The 18,581-nt window shown below is 46.0% G+C and overlaps 3 protein-coding genes across 3 annotated transcripts; 2 read left to right on the forward strand and 1 right to left on the reverse strand.

Moving 5' to 3' along the window:
* The first annotated feature begins 737 nt into the window (after nucleotides 1-737).
* On the forward strand, nucleotides 738-4,656 carry LOC119556909 (ubiquitin carboxyl-terminal hydrolase MINDY-3 homolog). Its single transcript, XM_037869396.1, has 6 exons — nucleotides 738-1,375; nucleotides 2,583-2,716; nucleotides 2,782-3,523; nucleotides 3,631-3,790; nucleotides 3,850-4,009; nucleotides 4,072-4,656. The coding sequence occupies exons 1-6, from the start codon at nucleotides 973-975 to the stop codon at nucleotides 4,216-4,218; spliced, it is 1,746 nt and encodes a 581-aa protein (XP_037725324.1). The 5' UTR covers nucleotides 738-972; the 3' UTR covers nucleotides 4,219-4,656.
* A 1,194-nt stretch (nucleotides 4,657-5,850) lies between these two features.
* On the reverse strand, nucleotides 5,851-10,670 carry LOC119556774 (fl(2)d-associated complex component). The gene is made up of 5 exons (XM_037869203.1): nucleotides 9,831-10,670; nucleotides 8,873-9,515; nucleotides 7,546-8,704; nucleotides 6,908-7,322; nucleotides 5,851-6,708 (listed from the first exon to the last, which is right to left on the reverse strand). The coding sequence occupies exons 1-5, from the start codon at nucleotides 10,522-10,524 to the stop codon at nucleotides 6,116-6,118; spliced, it is 3,504 nt and encodes a 1,167-aa protein (XP_037725131.1). The 5' UTR covers nucleotides 10,525-10,670; the 3' UTR covers nucleotides 5,851-6,115.
* A 649-nt stretch (nucleotides 10,671-11,319) lies between these two features.
* LOC119556738 (succinate dehydrogenase [ubiquinone] iron-sulfur subunit) lies at nucleotides 11,320-13,842 on the forward strand. The gene is made up of 3 exons (XM_037869147.1): nucleotides 11,320-11,721; nucleotides 12,264-13,068; nucleotides 13,360-13,842. Exons 1-3 carry the CDS (start codon nucleotides 11,475-11,477, stop codon nucleotides 13,562-13,564), a joined length of 1,257 nt encoding a protein of 418 aa, XP_037725075.1. The 5' UTR covers nucleotides 11,320-11,474; the 3' UTR covers nucleotides 13,565-13,842.
* The last annotated feature ends 4,739 nt before the right edge of the window (nucleotides 13,843-18,581 follow it).

The following is an 18,581-nucleotide window of genomic DNA, read 5'->3' on the forward strand; positions in this document are numbered from 1 at the left end:
AAGTTGCCGGTTAGGGTCCAGAGTTATCTTTCTTTACTATTCAAAAACATTTATTTATCTTACCTTTCATATTTAAGTTATATATTTTCCGAGATTTATAACATCCTCAGTTCTGTGTTTTTAGTCTTACACTTTTTATTGGGAGTTTCCAAGTCTAGTATTTTTTATTGAATAGGTTTAGGTTCGGAGAATACTTTTATTATTATGACCATTTTTGTGGACCTACTAATACTATTAATTAGTTAGACAGAAATATTTATCAATGTTAATAAAATGGAGCTTGTAATAATGTAATATTTTTAGCGCTCACATCTTTTTGGGCCTAATCATCATTTCCACAAAGGTAAGGGAGTATTTCTTGTTATGCCAGGAAGTCTAAGAAATTCCATTTATCAAAAAAAAGAGAATTGGCCCGCGAAGCTTAAGTTGGAAATTCACCTTAATTTTTTTGACCACAGCAGTATCCGGTGGACGGCACTCCCTGCAGTGGTGAATATGTTTAGATCTGGGTATGGTGTCTCGGCTATCGCTGCCAACACTTTGGTGAGACCGTACTGTTGATATATACCATAAAATACCAGATATACCTATGTTGGGTGGGTGTCTCGGCTATCGCGGCTCAACATTCCACCGTTCCTAAATCACCGTTAAGCTGCCGCCGCTAGCTTGACGCACATCACACGCCAGCGAACGGTGGGAACTATCGATATATCGATAACTTCGCGGTAGCACTACACTGTTGCATTTGCATTCGCCAAAAAAAAAGAGAGAAAAAAAAGCTGGGCGAAAATGCCAACCGAATTGGTGGGCCAAAATCAAGTGAATCCCATCTAAAGCAGAGTTTAAGCAACCGAGGCGTGCCCGAGCGAGGAGCAGCAGCTGACCACCAGCGGACGAGCGTAGCGAGCGGTAAGAGAAGTGCATCGTTCAGCGTTCATCGTTCAGCGTTCAGCATTCTGCATTCTGGCGGACATGAACGAAGAAATCGTGCGCGAGCAGCGCGGCGGCGAGGAATCCTCATCCTCCGTCTCGCCAAAAACTGCAGCGGCATCGATGACGTTGGCCTCGGCGGCCTCGGCCTTGGAATCGCAGGCGCACTCGCATTCGCACTCGCAAACGACCAGCCCAGCCGCCAGCAGCGCCAGTCCCGGCAGCAGCAATCCCCCCACCACCATTGGAGCAGCTGCCTCTCCATCGCCATCGCCATCTCCGCTGGCGTCTGGCGGGCAGAAGAAACACCCGATGCAGCTGGAGCAGCAGCAGCCGCTGCCGCTGCCGCAATTGAACGCCACCGATATGCGCGAACTGCGCGAAATCAAGCAACTGCTGTGGGGCGACAATGTGCGCGAAGATGTATTCAAGCGTTGGTCTCAAGGTAACCACCCAATCAACAGCCCCATCCCCTTGACCATCACCACCACCCTCTATTAACATTGTGCACCACCCAGTGCAGGCGAAAAAGCGCGCCCTTTTTCGCTCCCAGCCATGGAGTGCCCAATTGGAGTGGGAACGGGCATCCGAAAACTTGACCCAGGTCATGTTCAAAGGTTTACTTCCATTTTTCCCAATTAAACAAACCATTTTCAATGTTAGTGCTGAATAATGTAGACTAAATGGGGCAAATGTCTTATCCTAGAATATTTCCACCTTTCCCAGGTGTCATGCTTATTAAGGGGTACTCCTATTTTCCCAGTTAAACAACACATTTTGTACATTAGTCTTGAGCAAAGTAATCCAAGATAATTGTTAAACATATATTTCAACTTATTCCAATTGATTATTCTGAACATTCTTCTTGGAACTTGAAAATTATTCTTGCCAAAACAACTAAAAAACTCCTTTCAATGTATAAAATTGATTCCTGACCCATTTTAGTGTTATTTACAACACAATAGTTAAACTTATCGCAAGTCATGTTCATGCGTGTTCACTTTACATTTTCGAGTTAAAGAACTCTTTTTAAATAATCAACTTAAGTAAAGTAATCCGGGATTTATCCCAGTTCATGTGCAAGAGTGATTTTGTTCTCTGAACTTAGAACGTTTTATGGTTTAGCAACAGAAATTCTATATCAAAATAGTCCCTACTTTTTTATGATTCAATATTTAATTGTATTATTTTTCTTGTAAAAAGATTCTTTGATTCTATTTTATTTATTCCATGTCACGCTTCAAATTACCTGCTAGGGACCGAGAAAATGCCTTCAAAAACTAACAATTCCAATATAAAGAGTTTTTGGTGGTCAAAATGATGTATTGAACTGTTTTGTTTTGGAACAGGTTGTAAATCAAGAGAACTTAGTTTTAAAACCTTTTTGCTGTCTTATGATGGTTTACTTTCTTGTACAACTCTATGATCAGAACTTTCGCAAAGTTAGGAGCTTCTAAACCTTATCTTCCAAATACCATTCCTTGTCAACAAATTGAAGGCAATAATTCGATTTCAATCAATGAAAAAGTTGCAAATGCTAGTAAATGAATTATAATATAAACGTTATCAGGATGCTGGTGAAATACTCATTCTCAGATTTTTAACTTTGACATTATGAACATATCACTAACCCGCAACTTGTACCCATCCAGGATTCGAGTTTAGTAAAGTGGAGCCGTCGGCATTAGTCCAAAAACAGGGCGGCCCATGTGCTGTGATAGCGCCGGTGCAGGCGTACTTGCTTAAGATAATTATCATGGACATGCCGGGCGTCAAGCTGTCGGAGGTGGGTATACTGCTGCTGCCCCGCAATGGAGCCCCAGTTTAATCACTCTCATCCTAACCCCTCAGATTCCCTACGACAAGTGCCAGAACCTGCTGATCCAGGCGCTGTGCAACATCCTGAAGAACTGCAGGGCGCCACGATACCGCATCGTCCATCTCTTGCGCCGTCGTGGAAACGCCACGGAGGATGGTTCAACCAAAGAGCGCTCGCCAGCTGCCGAGGCAGGATCTGCTGCTGGTGCTGCGGCTGGCCCAGCCGGATCGTTCGAAGAGGCAGCCGGAGGCGTGGAGCTGGCGGCCGAGGCCACACCCGGCTCGGTCAACGAGTGGCTGCAGGAACAGCTGTCCAATCTGGATCCGCATCGAGAGCTGTCGCCGGATGAGTTCCACGATCGCCTCCACACGCTCCACTTCGAGGACATCGCCTCTGTGGCCCGCTACTATATGGAGAACTACGGCCAGCTGGCGAACACTTACGGTGTGCTGCTGTTTATGTACTCGGTGTTCCTCACCAAGGGCTCGGAGCTGGTGGCCGCCGACATATCGGACACGTCGGAGCCCCTGATACACAGCACCTATGGCTACGGCGGCCAGTCGCTGATCAATCTGATGCTAACGGGTCGCGCCGTCGCCCATGTCTGGGATAATGAGCAGGATGTCGGCGGTTTGAAGCTGCGCGGCATCTGCGAGCAGAGCGACATCGGGTTCATAACGCTAATGGAGCAGATGCGCTACTGCACCGTGGGCTCATTCTTCAAGAATCCACGCTACCCCGTCTGGGTGATGGGCTCCGATACGCATTTAACCGGTGAGTCATCCCGATAATCGGACCTTTTGTTGATAGCTCCTTAAGTGCATTCGCCTTGGGTTGCCTTTGCCCAATAACTCTTATCTTATCCAACTCCCAATCCCCAGTTCTGTTCAGCAACGAAAAGAGGCTTGTCTCGCCAGAGACGCCCTCGGAGACGGGTCGTCGCATCTTCAAGTCCTACGACCCGGAGGGTAACAATTTCATATCGACCACAATGCTACGCGAAGTTCTTGCCGCCCTGAATTTGGTCAGCGAGCCGGCCTAGTAAGCTAAAACCTCTGTCGTTCCTTAAAGCCTGTTTTTTTAATCGATGCCCTTCGCAGCGTGGCGCTCATGCAGAAGCGCTTGGATCCGGAGAACTTGGGCATCATACTGCTGAACGCATTCATGGACGAGTTCTTCCCACTGGAGCGCCGCTCCACGCCGGATACCTTTGAGCTGATGCACTACAACGGCATACCGGGCTCCAATGAGAGCAACAGGGTGAGCTAACTAATCTGTTTGTGAGATATGTTGTATTTAAAATTAAAATGTTTACCCGGCAGGTGCGCTACTATTGCGGATCGGCCATTCTGCTGGAGGGCGATCTGAAGTCGATCTGCACCTCGAACCCGATGGTCACCTGCCTGCAGACCAAGTGGCCCAACATCGAGATCAACTGGCACGACACCCACATGCCCTCCTTGAATTGACGCCGTCAAGGGGGCCAGGGGAAGTCGCAGCCGCAGCAGAAGCAAAAGCAGAAGGAGGGCAGGAAACCAAAAGGACGTGGGGGACGCCCAGGAGTGGAGAAGCCACCGCTGTAGACACAACAAGAAGAGGAAGCGATTGCACGTTTTTATTTCAAACACCCTTCAGTTTTTTTTTGTATTTATTTGATAACAATTTTGAATACTGCTGACACAACAAGATATTTAAACTCAGCAGCTAAACACTAACAAATGCGCTTCAGAAAGGAGCCGCAGCCATGTTGATGAATCCGCAGGAGAATATAAGATTTACGCCAAGCGTTGACTCACACAAAACCCACAAAAAAGGTATATTCCATATGTGCATAGCTCTATGCAGCGTGGAAAATAGAAAACACAAAAAAAAAATGTAAAAAAAAAACGAAGGGAAACGAAAGAACGTACATCCAATAAGAACTCAAACTTAAATTCAAACATTGTACGTTTAAATTTGCATTGCAAAAACGAAACTCAACTAAAAATACAGGCAACACAAATATACCTTTATGAATAAACTAAACTAAAACTAAAATAAAAACTAACAGAACAGAACAAATTTAAATTGAGAATTAGACAAAGCGAAAAAACGAGGCGACCCAGGCGGAAGTATAAGCGAAATTAGTTATTTGGCCTTTTACCAGATTACTTGTAGTGTTAAACCATTTAATGAAATTAAATAGACACAGATCACAGATGCATGATGCATGGTAGACAGGGCTAAGAAAAGGGCTACTTGAGGACTAACATCAAAGCGATAGAGACAGGGAAACAGGGAGAGAAAGAGATAGAGAGAGAGCAAGCAAAGATTACTTCGACGTGAAACAAAAAACTAAGTATAAATTAACAAGAATAATAATTCAATTTAAAATAAACAAGAAACCCAAAAATCTCACTAAAATGTTGTGCATTTGTTTTCCATTGCAGAGCAATTCCTCCGCCGAGTGTTTGCTATATTCCCACTTTTATTCCAAAGGTGTCAAACATAAACAATATCTAAATGTGTGTTTAAGTAAGCGTCCGCAACTGGCTTCAATGTCCCCCTTGTATAACACGCCCCCATCTGGAAGCACTAATTGCATCCCCACTCCATTGTATGTATTATAAACCAAATCAGTTGAGATATTAGGGCTACGATAAGAACATTTGGTACCGTTTTGTTTGTTCATTCTTTTGGAAGAACCTTTCCCTCGTATGTGATAAGCGAACACCAAACCTAAATTGATTCAGTTTAAGATCGTTGCACCTAAGTATTACCACTGAAAATTGGGTAGAGTTAATCTCACATTAACCAAATTAGACTTGAGATCCTGGGACTTCTTGAGTTCTCGTAAAACGTTTACAAATTATTCCATGTTGCCTGAGTTGCTTATTACAAATAGCTTAAAACATTAACAATAGCCATTCTGAATGTATTTATTGAAATAAAACTGAACTTAACATTATTTTCGGCACTAGGTTTCTTATAAAACTGTTCCCAACAACGATATAATAAATCTACTATTGAAAATACCAACAGTTTCCTATCCTTTCTTCGCTCTCGCATCACGAACCCATATGATTTTCAGCACGCCATACCTAATGCAAATTAAAATCGACTCTTTTTTAATAGGACAGTAACTTTTATTAAGAACATTTGTATATATGTATATGTATTTATGCATTTGATATTCACAATTTTCATAGAAGAGGAATCCACATCAAGTTTTATCTTACAATTACTAAGCTTACTGCAAACAATCATCTTCTAGTAATGCCCCCGTCCGCGCTCCTTGCCCTCCTGGCCACCCATGAAGATCTGTATGTCCAGTCGATAGTGACGCGGCTTGCGGTGCCGCCTCACCATCTCGCCGGGCATCGGATCTCATTTGACATCTAGGAGCCGGCGCTGGAACATCTGCATGGCCAGGTTCCGTAGCCCCTCGCCCACGATCGGCACACTGCGCGGAAACTCGCACTCCCGGGCCGGCAGACCGCACAGCTGGCGGCGCAGTCGCAAATCCTGGCGAGCACTCAGGGCCCGACTGCCCGGACCGCATACGTTGCCCACCAATCGTTGGCGCTCTGCGGCGGCACTGCGCAGACCCATCTGCACGCATGCCAGTGGCTCCAGTTGCTGCTGACTGGCCAGGAATTCACGGTAGTCGAGCAGCGGCGAGGACATCTTGGCCGGCGGCTCACCGTCTCCATCCAGTTCGCGTTCCCGTTCGCGCTGCTGGCACTGCTCCTTCTCCTGGATCAACTGCTGGCGGGCCTCCTCCATCACGCGGCGGGCGTAGCTCTCGCCCGCCATCCCGAACGAGATGCCCATGTCGAGGAGCACGCGATGCGGCTGCCAACGCTGCTTGGCGGAGGTGCCACGGTCCACGCCCTGTTGCGCCGCCTGGGCCTCGGTGGCCTGCTGCCGGGTCTCGGCTATCAATCCCTGCCAGTCCACGCCCAGGGCGTCGCCAATGCCTGTAAAATGATGGATGGGATAACGGATTTTAGTACGGATTTAGAGCGTGAATCATGTTAGGTGACCACAAATCTACGTGTACATACTTAGAGCCTAGTGCTTGAAGTGATATCATCAGCGGAAAAGTCTATCTAATACTTATACATGCATTACGGCATATTAGCTATATGTCACGTTCGTGGCTAGCAGACTGCTCACCTTTGTGCCGAGCGTCCTCCTCCAGCTCGCCATCGGATATCTCCTCAAAGTCCAGCACCTCGTCGACCTCCTCGCCCTTGATCGGGTGCCCGGCCACGCCGTGCAGGCACTCGCTCTTCGTCACCTCCGCTCCGTTGGTGTCCATTTCCTGTTCCCTTTCTGCTGGCAGCTCGCTCTTGGGTCGCACCTTGTCCGTCTTGTTGAGGATGTCGTCGTCGCTGTCGCTGATCTCGCTCAGCTCACCCTCACCGGCGACGGTGGTGCGCATTGGCTCCAGTTTCACGGGATTGCCCTCGGAGGTCAGCGACTGGTTCAGATTCTGCGTAGGCGAATCCTGGGCGCCCAGCTCCGGTGTGCCTGCCGAGTCCTCGGAGGCATCCTCCTGCTTGATGCACACGGTGTTCAGTTTGCTCACCTGAAAGAAGGATTGAGGCACTTTAAACGACATCGCTCTACAATATGCAGTTGTCAACTGGCTGGAGACACTCTTTGAATGAGCGAACGATGTCTACAGTTGAGGGGAGCCTATGCATATACTTATAAACAAAAGTGGCCAATATGATACGATGGGATGCATTTGATATCATTATGGGCTTGGGCCTGGGCAAGGTCCAAAGTATATGAAAAACTAAACCAACCTGAGCTAGTATTCCGGGATTGGTTGTAGCATTGGCGGCACTCTGGGCCGCCGCTTTGGCCGCTGCCACTGCAGTAGTTGCGGCAGCCACAGCGCTCGCCTGAGCGGCAGCATTCGGTTTACCGGCGGCGTTCAAGAGGGGATTCAACAGTGGTGTCTGCGTCGGCGAGACGAGCGGTGCGTGTGTGTGCTTCTTGAGGAAACCAGAGGAGCCGGCCAGTCCTCCGTCCCGGCCGCCCAGACCGCCTCCATCTCGGCCACCGCCATAGGGTAAGCGTTTGTGGGGAAACCCCCGGGAATAGCCGCCGGGTGGCTGCACCGGCAACGTCATCAGCGGAGGCGGATGGGATCTGTAGCCGGGCCGATCGCCGTGATCGCCATGACCACCGTGGCCACCGCGCCGGAAGCCTCTGCCCGATCCCCGCTCGCCCCTCGGATGGACATGGTGGTGCGGGGAAGCCGGATGCGGATGGGAGGGTGGTGGCGGTGCATCATCGTTATCTCGCCAATCACCGCCAGAATTGGACGACTGCTGCTGCTGCCAGGCGCGGGGCTTCTCCCGCTGATCGTGCTCCAGCCAAGCGGGCTCGTTTTTAATCGACGGTCTGTCGCCACCAATGCCGCCACCGCCGCCTCCGTTGTCCGGCCGATCCTCGCGATCTCTCTCGCGTTCCCGTTCGCGATCGCGCTCTCGTTCTCGCTCCCGTTCCCGCTCCCTCTCACGCTCGTCGGCATCCCAGTCGGGCTCCGAAGCTGAGTGGTGCTGCTGCTGCGAGGAAGGTCCTCCGCCCGCGTGCGATGGAGGCTTGCCACGCTTGGGTCCTCCCACAAAGCCGCCGGGCCGACCCGGTGTGCCACTGGGGCCGCCGGGACCGCCACCGCCGCCGCCCTCCTCCTCCCAGTCGCGCTCCCATTCCGGCCGGAAATCGCCACGCGGCCCAATATTGCGTTCCCTCTCCCGGTCGCGTTGCTCTCGCTCCCGATCACGCTCCCTGTCGCGGATCAGACGCTCCCGCTCGTCCGGATACAGGCTATCCTCTGTCTCGAGTTCGCGGTACTCGCGTCCCTGCAGCTCCCGCTCCCGCAGCTCACGGGCCTCCAGCCAGGCTTCCCGTTCCCGCGAGGAGTAGCGGGCATCCAGATAGGCGCGCTTGTAGGCCCTAAAACAGGGGATTTCAGAGTATTGGATTAGAGATTTGTAGGGCCATAAAAAGGAATCGAAAAGGTTGATTTCCAGCTACCTGTTAGTTCAGGGGGTTAGGTAAAAACCAGGTTAATGTTTCCAAAATTACCACTTCCAGGAATGGGATTATTATTTATTCATTTACCTTTCCCGTTCCTCCTCCGAATACATTTCCCGGGGATCTCGCATCCTGGGCGCATAGTGCTCGGGCAGGGGACTGAGATCCCTGCGCCGATACCTTCGCATCTCGTCCATCAGGCCGTGGCCATGTCGCTCCTCCAGGTACTCTTGCTCCCGCTCATAGGGATCCAGCTCCCGCTTATCGCGCACATGACGACCACCACGTTCGCGCTCCCGTTCCCTTTCCACGGTGTCCAGAGATCGCTCCCGACTGCCGTACGGCGGGAGATCCAGGTCTCGTCCCGGACCGCCCCGCTTGCCGCCCTCCTCCTCCTCCTGGCGGCGCAGTTTCTCGCGAGCCAAACGTTCCCGCTCCCGCTGACGCTCCTGGCAGCGGGCCAAGGCCTCGGCTCGCTCCTTGTCCCTAGCCGCTTCTCGCTCCGCCCGCTCACGTTCTCGATCCCTTCGATCCCGCTCTCGCAGGGAGAGATCGTGCCGTTCGCGTTCCCTTTCCCGTTCTCGCTCACGCTCCCTTTCACGTTCCCGCTCCAGGGACGGAGTGCGTCCGCGTGCTCTGGTCTGGATGATGATCTTCTCCCGCGACATCAGCTGGTGGTGCATTCGTGAGGACGAGCTGCTGCCTCCGCCTCCAAGTCCAGAGCCCAAGCCTAAGGATGCAGGTATGGATATTATTCAGTTGTCACTTTTTATATAGATGGTCACTAGGAGCTACAAGAGTTTCTGTATCTGAGACTTTCTGGCCAATGAATTTGACATCTCAAGCATGGAAGCTAGAGCAATATTTAGATCATTAAGATCAGAACACATAATTTTAACCAGGTTTAACCAGTCCTTGGAACCCAGAAGTGGGTTATTATCTCGTGGGATTTACATGACCGTCATAATCGACTCCTTGAACACAAAAATGGGATATTCCCTGAGGACTACATCTCTAGATCTAGAGGATTAACCAGCGTTTCTACCTGGACTCTTCTGCCGCTTGCCCACGATGTCCTGGTGGATGCGTATCTTGGTGGTGGTGGTGGTGCTGCTGCTCGGCGGACTCCTGCTGCTGCCCAACCGGTGATGGTCGCGCTCCCTGTCCCGCTGGACGGCGCGCAGCTTGTCCCGCTCCCGCTGCTCCTTGCTGGCGGCCCTCAGCCGCTTCCGTTCGGCCAGCTTCTTGAGCTTGGCCCGCGTTGTGGGCGACAGGGAGCGATGGACATGGCCGCTCAATGCGGCGGCAGCCCTCTTCTTGAGGCGCGCCTCCTTCAACTTTCGCTTGATGTGATTCCGCTTGGCCACCAGCTTCTTTTGCACATGATCCCGTTTGTCCCGCTTGCGACGCGATGATGGCTCATCACCGGACGAGCTTCCACCGCGCCGGGAACTCTTCTTTTTGCGATGATGGCGCTCCGCGGAGCGCGGATGATGGCCATGGACGCCATGGGCATGGGGATGGCCATGGACGCTGCCGCCGCCGCCACCGCTGCCGGGACCACCGAGTCCGCCGCCGGGACCGCCCACACCGCCCACGCCCACGCCCTGCTCGCTGTCCGTGCTGCTGTACGAGCTGCTCCCGCTGTCCGAGTCCGAGGTGGAGTCCGAGCTGCTCGAGTGCGTCGCACTGTGGCGGGCGGCCTTCTTGTAGCGGCGCAGCGACGCCTTCTTCTCCATCGCCGCGATCTCCGCTAGCCTGCGCGCCTCCGTTTTGGCTGATTCTTCGATTGCGTTTTCCGGAAGATGTGTACGGATATTTTTCTTTTTCTCGCGCCTGCTTTGTTGTCCGTTTCGCGTTTTCTTCCTCCTCCTTTTTCGCCTCCGCTTTTTCCCTTTTCGAAAGTTATCGATAGCTTGTCGACATGGCTCGCGGACCATCGATAACGGTGCGAACTATCGGTAATGAGCGGTCTTTTTAAAACGTTCATCCCTATTTATTTACAATTTTTTTTTTATAATAATCATTAATATCTTTAATTGGTTTATTATTTTAGTTAATTGTCTAAAGTGAAATTAAAAAAAAAATGGTTTGTCTTATTGTGTAACTTAAGTGTATTCGTTACTGTTTAAATTGTAAATATTGCTAATATTTTAATACCTATATCTGTACATATGCTTAAATTTATTAATTTACAACAGCATATTATATATATTATATTATATATTTGTATGTCATAATTGATTTTGAACAGTTTAATCTTGCAACAAATATGTTAATTTTTTTTTCCTTTTTGAAAACTTTTCTAAAGAATTTTAATTTCCAATTAATGATTATGAGTTATAAATTTACATTTGGTTTATGGTAGTAATTAAAAATGCATTTTTATTTTTAGCATTTCCTATTTTCTAACAGTTGTATAAAGCAACCTTGTCGGCCACTCAGTTTGACTTGGGTTTTCGCTTTCTAAAATGCTTGCAATCCAGCTATCCATGCTCCTTAAATCGAGTCGTATTGGGGCCTATTCGCAGCTAATCCTCAGTTTTGATACGAAGTTCGACATAACAACACCTAACAGCGCATTCTCTAGCAAACTAAAAAAAATAAAAGTATTATATTTTCATCTAAAGCAAGTTTAGCTGCGGCTTTTGGTGAAATACCAAATCGAGGTCTCATTCTGGTAAAGCCGATGATTTTAATGCGCCGGCAGCCTTGGCTGCTGAGTAGACCAGGCGCCTGGCTGCTGAAGGGTCTCGCGGCTGGCGAGGATGTGTCCGAACCCGTTTCCCGTCTTGCGGCGGCTATGTCCACAGCAGCGATATCCGGACCAGCGATGGCTGCCGCCGCCACAGTATCCGCAATATCCGTGGTATCCGTGGTATCCCAGTCCTTCCAATCCAGGGCCCAAGGAGCAGGAGGAGGATGGCAAGGAGCAGGTGGGTTCCAAGTTAAACTATATATGCTCGGGTGTATTTGGTTAGCAAATCAGCTGTCAGAAACGTAGCTGGTTTCCAATTTACTTTACATCGCAAAAATAAAATGGTGATTAAGAACTCAGAACTATTTAAATAAGATAATATAATTACAAACATGTATTCGATTCTTACATTATTAATACAATTTCGTATTTACTTTACATCGCGAAAATTAACTGGTAATGAAGAACTCAGAACTATTAAGATAAGATAATATAATTACAAACATATATTCGATTCTTTCATTGTTAATAATTTTCCAAAGTATGTCCACAAAAATGGTATGGTAAATCAGCTCACTTTTGACTTTCCGAATTTCCTTATTTTTCAGTACATGTTCCATAATGATATGAAAAATATATCATTCTTATACATCCCGTATGAATCGAATCAGTATATTATATTATCTATTCAATTTTTAAATTTTTAAATTTTTCAACAGCACCATTTCTTGGCTAGTTATTCATGAGTTTATTTCCTTTTTTCCCAACCCTACTCACCAGGAGGAAGAGCCCTCGGAGGATCGGCCGCCGGAGGAACAGCCCCAAGAAGGCGGTACGGAGGAGGACCAGCCCCAGCAGCAGGAGCAGGAGGAGGAGGAGCCGCCGCCGGAGGAGCCGCCGCCGCCGGAGGAGCGTCCGCCGGAAAGCCACCTGCAGGCAATGCCCCACCCCCTCCACCGCCTCCGCCTCCGCCTCCCCCTCCACCGTCTTCAGCTCAATCACCTCCTCCAAAGAAAGCCAAGTCCGCCAATCCCAGGATGAAGAGCTTCGAGATCTACCGCTGGAAGCCCGGAGAGCAGCCGCAGATGCAGACCTACAGCTTGGACCTGGAGAAGTGCGGCGCCATGGTGCTGGATGCCCTGATCAAGATCAAGAACGAGATGGACCCCACGCTGACCTTTAGGCGCTCCTGCCGCGAGGGCATCTGCGGCTCCTGTGCGATGAACATCAATGGGACAAACACCCTGGCCTGCGTGTCGCACATCGACCAGGACGAGAGCAAGTGCTGCCGGATCTATCCGCTGCCCCATCTGTATGTGGTGCGGGACTTGGTACCGGATCTCAGCCAGTTCTACGACCAGTATCGCTCCATCCAGCCGTGGCTGCAGCGCAAGGATCTCAAGCGGGAGGCCGGTTCGGCGCAGTATCTGCAGTCTGTCGAGGATCGCCTAGTGCTGGACGGGCTCTACGAGTGCATCCTGTGCGCCTGCTGCCAGACCGCCTGTCCATCGTACTGGTGGAATAGCAACAAGTATCTGGGACCCGCCGTCCTCATGCAGGCCTTCCGCTGGGTCATAGATTCCAGGTGAGCGTGGTTTTCCTACTTTGTATTATATACATAAATCGAACCCCATTTCGGTTCTCATTCCGATACGTACCGGTTTAGCAAAAAAAGATTCCAAACAGTTTTTTTTATTGACTCGATATGAATAAATTTTTTAATTTTTTCGCTTATACCAAAACTTAGTAACAAAATCGAAACGGTACAAGTTTGTATTTCGGTTCTGGTACCGGTTCGGGTTTCCGATAATGGATCGGTTTTTATCGGTTAATCATTCTGGTTGTATTCCCCGATACAAATCTCTACTTTTTTCAGGGACGAGGCCACCGAGCAGCGTCTGGACTTCCTCAAGGATCCCTGGAAACTCTATCGATGCCACTCAATCATGAACTGCACGAACACGTGCCCCAAGCACCTCAATCCGGCTAGAGCCATCATCCAGCTGAAGCAGCTCCTCGTGGGCATGAAGAAAAAGGAGAAGCCCCAACTCCAGACCGATGCCCTCTTCAAGGGAAAGTAATGGGAAGTGGTCACACTCGGGCTTCGACATAACGTCAATGGGAAGTGTATATGCAACACTGCCCCAAGCCAAACTGATCTGATCACTCATCTACAAAAAGTGTGGACAAACTCATTACAAAGCTATTGGGAGATATGAACACTGCGGGCAATATAAATAGAAAACATTCAAACAAATTTCAGAACACAGATCAAAATTTTAACACAGGACCTTGTGGACTTTACGATGTAGCTATGTTTAGGGAATAAATGCAAAATAATAAAGAATAATCAAAAAAAGGGTTTTTTGGCAATTATCAATATATTATATGAATATTATTTTTATAATTATTATAATGATCCCAACATCATATATGAAAGTATACAATACTATGTAATAAAATTATGAAACATGTTTTGCTATTGCAAAGAAAGAAATTAAATAAGTAAAAATTTTACCCCGAAGAGTGTAAAAAATCAAGACATCTACTAATTGATCAATTGAAAAACAATCTTTGAAATGCCAGGATGGGCAACCAAAATAGAGATCGTCAGGCAGATGGATTGCAGTTGGACAGACGGATCGAACTGATCCCGATTTCGATCCCCAGCACGCCCAACACTCCAATGAATCCCCGGAATTTCCATTTCCCTCGTCATCGCCAGCTATTTCTGCACTTCTCGTTGCAATTAAGTGGGAAAATGCTGTGGCTATGTGGATGTTAATGTTCGTGTCTGCACCAGACCAATCCAAACAAAGAATGAAATCGGATGAAATGAGCCACTTCCTACACAGGAAAAAATACTCCGTGTTAAAGCCATTATGAGATTATTATAGAGATAATAACAATTCTATTTAATAATTTTAAATGTGTATATAAAAAACATAGATTTAAAATTAAAATTAAATTAAAATACTATTAAGAGCATACAAATTATTTCTGTGGAGGCAAAGGAGATTGGTTTTCCAATTGGCCCCAGAAGGGAGTTTCGGAGGGCAGTGAAGGAAGCCAACTGTGAAAACGGTCCAAACGTCTCGCTGGGCGTCTAAAAATAAGCCACTGCAAATCTTCCGCTGGCAGAGGAATTGGAAATGGAAATGGAGTGACGCGAGTTCGGAATGGAATACTTCGATGTTGTTTTCTTTAAAAATAACAAGGCCCTCCGAACTTGTCAGCAGCCGTCGCGAAAACGGGGAAATGAAAGCAAGAAAAGCGGGAAATCTTGTCACGCTCTCATTTACACAACTTGCACTTTTCATGATGTAGTTTTTTGGATTTTCTTAAAATACCCTTTGAACATGTATACATACTCTAGTATCTTGAACCTTGTCTAAATAAAAGAAGGTATAAAACCTCTTACAAAAGGGCCAATAAGTATGCTGTGATAAGAAAGGTTAAAAACTTTTGGGTTTCAAATAATTGTATGGCATACTTTCTGTAGCCTGTTCAAAGGGTTTCAAGTTACTGGAGATTTCTGTTGATTTATACCCTTATTTACTTTTAAGCATATTTTTAATAAATATTTACCTTGACAGAGTATCAAAGAGTTCGGCTTGCACACTTGACATATAGCTCGTGTTCATTTCTTCGGGCTGCGACAACACTCAATCGAGCTGACAGCCACAAATCAGATGAAAAGCGTTCGGCCAGAGCCCTAGCAGATTACCCAAAGCCAGTTGATCCGCAGCTTCCCATTCTTCAGCCGCTGGAGAATCGTTCGGGCCATTCTCCAGAAGCTTAGGCCCATCAGGAGCTGCAGGGCGAGGAGACAATTAAAAGGCAATTCCAGCAATGCGTCTGCTTGCACCTGCCGGCCAGATATCAGCGACAAACGACAACGACATTGTCAACAATGAGCCAGTCGAGCACGATTAGTACACTAGACTACAGAGATAAAGTATTTTTTAAAGATATTCAACATTTTTTGGAATATCAAGGTTTTACATCGAGAAAATTGTGTCTAAAAGTACACAGAGAAAATTCTGACGTTCTCATCTGAGTTGAAATGTTCTTAAAAATAGAACGACATTTTTAAGTTGAAAATGTTTTTTTTTTTTGCTCGAATCAAGTTGAATTGGCGGTATTTAAGTACAAATAAACTATTAGTTCAGTCCTTAGTGTATACTTATAAAAAAGTTGTTAAATGAACTCAATTTAACTTTTTTCTTCTCACCATTTCGTTGTTATATTGATACCAAAATGATCTTACACGGTTTTTAAGAACGAATGTTCTCAATTCAAGAACAATGTTCTCAATTCAAGAACAATGTTCTTAGATAGTTTTCTCTGTGTAGGCATTTTAGAACCGAAATAAATTTATTTTAGCGAATCTTTTCTGGAGTTATATTGCTAAAAATACTAATAAATATCACATTATGTTAAAAACAGTTTCTTAAAACACATAACTTGTAGTCCAGTGCTTTGCTTTAAAAATAAATACATCACACACATGCAGACGGACTCACTCCGAATAGCTTGGAGCAAATTATGTTGGGCTGGAGTCTCCGCTCCTTTGTCGCATTTCCAAGGTGTTGAGGCCGTTGACAATGTGGAGCATCCCCATCCCCCCATCGTCTTACAATTTAAGCTGCTAAGCCGCCGCTGACGTCTGACAGGTGGCAAGTGGAATCGACGCATCGGAGGGCGAAGAAACAGGCGTTTTCCAAACACATTTCGTCATAGACGCGTGCTGGAACTAGCCGACAAGAGACAATCGATCCCGAGATGACAACTTTCCCTAAACAAATATAATGTAGCCAAATATTACTAGAAAAAGGTAAAAGTCAGATGTTTTCTTATATTTTAAAAATGTGTTGACCCCGATCCCTTCCACACTTTTCAAGTGTATGTCTTTATTAAATACTTTTTTCTTCAGTTTCCTTGCCTTACTCAATGGTGTAGTGACCTCAGCTATTTAAATTTCTCTTTTTTTAGTTTTGGTTACATTTTTAGGCCCCGAAATCTTAAATAAATATTTAAAAAAAATCAGGTTCTTGGAAATTCCATCGAAATTCGTCTAAAAAAAGCTAAGTTAGCAACACTACCGGGGGGGGAATTGTTTCCTGCTTCTTGCCAGTTAATTTGATTGCAACGCTGTTGTTGCCATAGTTACTGATGATATAAAATCCCCAAGATTTATGGCTTTTAAATTTCCATTCATGCCGGGATCTGGCTGATTGCTGGCATCCAGAGCCAAAAGCGGATGCACAAATCAATTGTCATTGGGCAGGGAGAGTTGTCGAGGAGAGTAAGTTACTCGTAAAATGAAGTTTTCAATAAAAAATGCCCACCACTGATTGTCTACTTTAAGTCTTGATGGCTTTCTCAGTGGTTCGTTTTCATTTTCCTCGCTGCCAATCACTTTCATTTACTCAGTAGTACCATGCATAGATTTGAAAATATTTCCACTTCTGCATCTCTAACAGTAACCAAGTTTAATAAATATCAAGGCGAAAAGTATTTATTTATTTATCAGTCATCGCTCGACAATTGAAAGAGTCAAACGCATAAGCTATTTAATCTCTCGTCTTAAATTATATTCGCAGTTCTATTTTTGATTCTCACAGTCATATTGCTCAAAATGGGAGAATCGTTTCCGAATAATAATGAAAAAGCTTTCATTGAGTTTTGCTCAGAGTATTTTGCTATAACGAATCACAGATGTCCGATGGCTTTTAGGATTTTGAAATATTTATAAAATAACACTAACAGCCTAGACTAAAGATCACCATTAATTTTCGTGAAATTTATTTTTTTTTACAAATTTTTCAATTTTCCGAAAATTGGTCAAAAATTAAAGTTTCCAGGTTTAAAGGCCAATCGATTGGGAATTTTACAACGAGCTCTACGAGGTATGGCATTCCTTAATCCGATTTTGTTTCGCAGAAAATATTTAGTTTTTTTGGATCGAAAAAAGGGTATTTAGGATTTAGACAAAAATACCCCTGTTTCTGCGCGGTTTTTCAACCGTAATTTGGTCAAAACGGGGCGCACAGATGAAAAACCGACTGTCTTGAACAGCTAACAACCTAGGCTAACGAGTTCTATCACTTTTGGGAAAATTTATATTTTGAGCAATTTTCGCATTTTTTATAAGGGGTTACATCATCTTTTTTTGCGAAAATTGGTCAAAAACTAAAGTTTCCAGGTTTGAATGCCAGTCGATTGGAAATAAAATTACGAGTACAACGAGGTATGGCATTCCTTATTCCGACTTTAATTCGCAAAATGATTGCCAAAATACCTATTATTTTGGTTGAAAAATGGGTAGTAGGATTTCAGACAGAAACACCCATATTTTTGTCTGTTTTTCAATCGTAACTTGGTCAAAACGAGGCGCACAGCTGAAAGATCGACTGTTTTGAGCAGCTTACAACCTAGGCTAACGATTTCTATCACTTTTGGGAGCAATTATTTTTTGAGCAATTTTCGCATTTTTTATAAGAGGTTACATCATCTATTTTTGCGAAAATTGGTCAAAAATAAAAGTTTCCAGGTTTGAATGCCAGTCGATTTGGTATTTAATTTAAAGCTCAGCGAGGTATGACTCCCCTTATTCTGACCCTTTTTCACAAAATGACTGCCAAAATTCCTAATTTTTTTTAGGTTGAATAATAGGTTAAGGTATTTCTGACAAAAAGGCACCCCTTATTCTGACTGTTCACACTTAAAAATGTTAGAGTTTTATTCTAACAGATAGGTTCCAACAACTCATCGATAAGTTGAAGATTTACCCTAAACACGTCGCTCATATCACACTGAATACGATACCCAGCACTCAGGTGGGCGAGGGCATCTGAACTTGGCCGATAACTTTTGGCTTAAAGCTTTGGCCCCTGTCAGGGCTGTTCTCTCTCTCTCTCTTGCCAATTTTGTGCGACTGAAACATGAATTACTCGTAAATAGCTAATGTAACTACGAAAATATTTACATATGCGTAAGTGGGTGTCGGTAACCCACACACGTATTACACTCGAAAAAAGAAATCTAGATCATTAAAACTATTTAGGATTTCTTGTTGTGTTTTCGTTTATTTTT

This window comes from Drosophila subpulchrella, chromosome X (assembly GCF_014743375.2).
Source record: "Drosophila subpulchrella strain 33 F10 #4 breed RU33 chromosome X, RU_Dsub_v1.1 Primary Assembly, whole genome shotgun sequence".
NCBI lineage: Eukaryota > Metazoa > Arthropoda > Insecta > Diptera > Drosophilidae > Drosophila > Drosophila subpulchrella.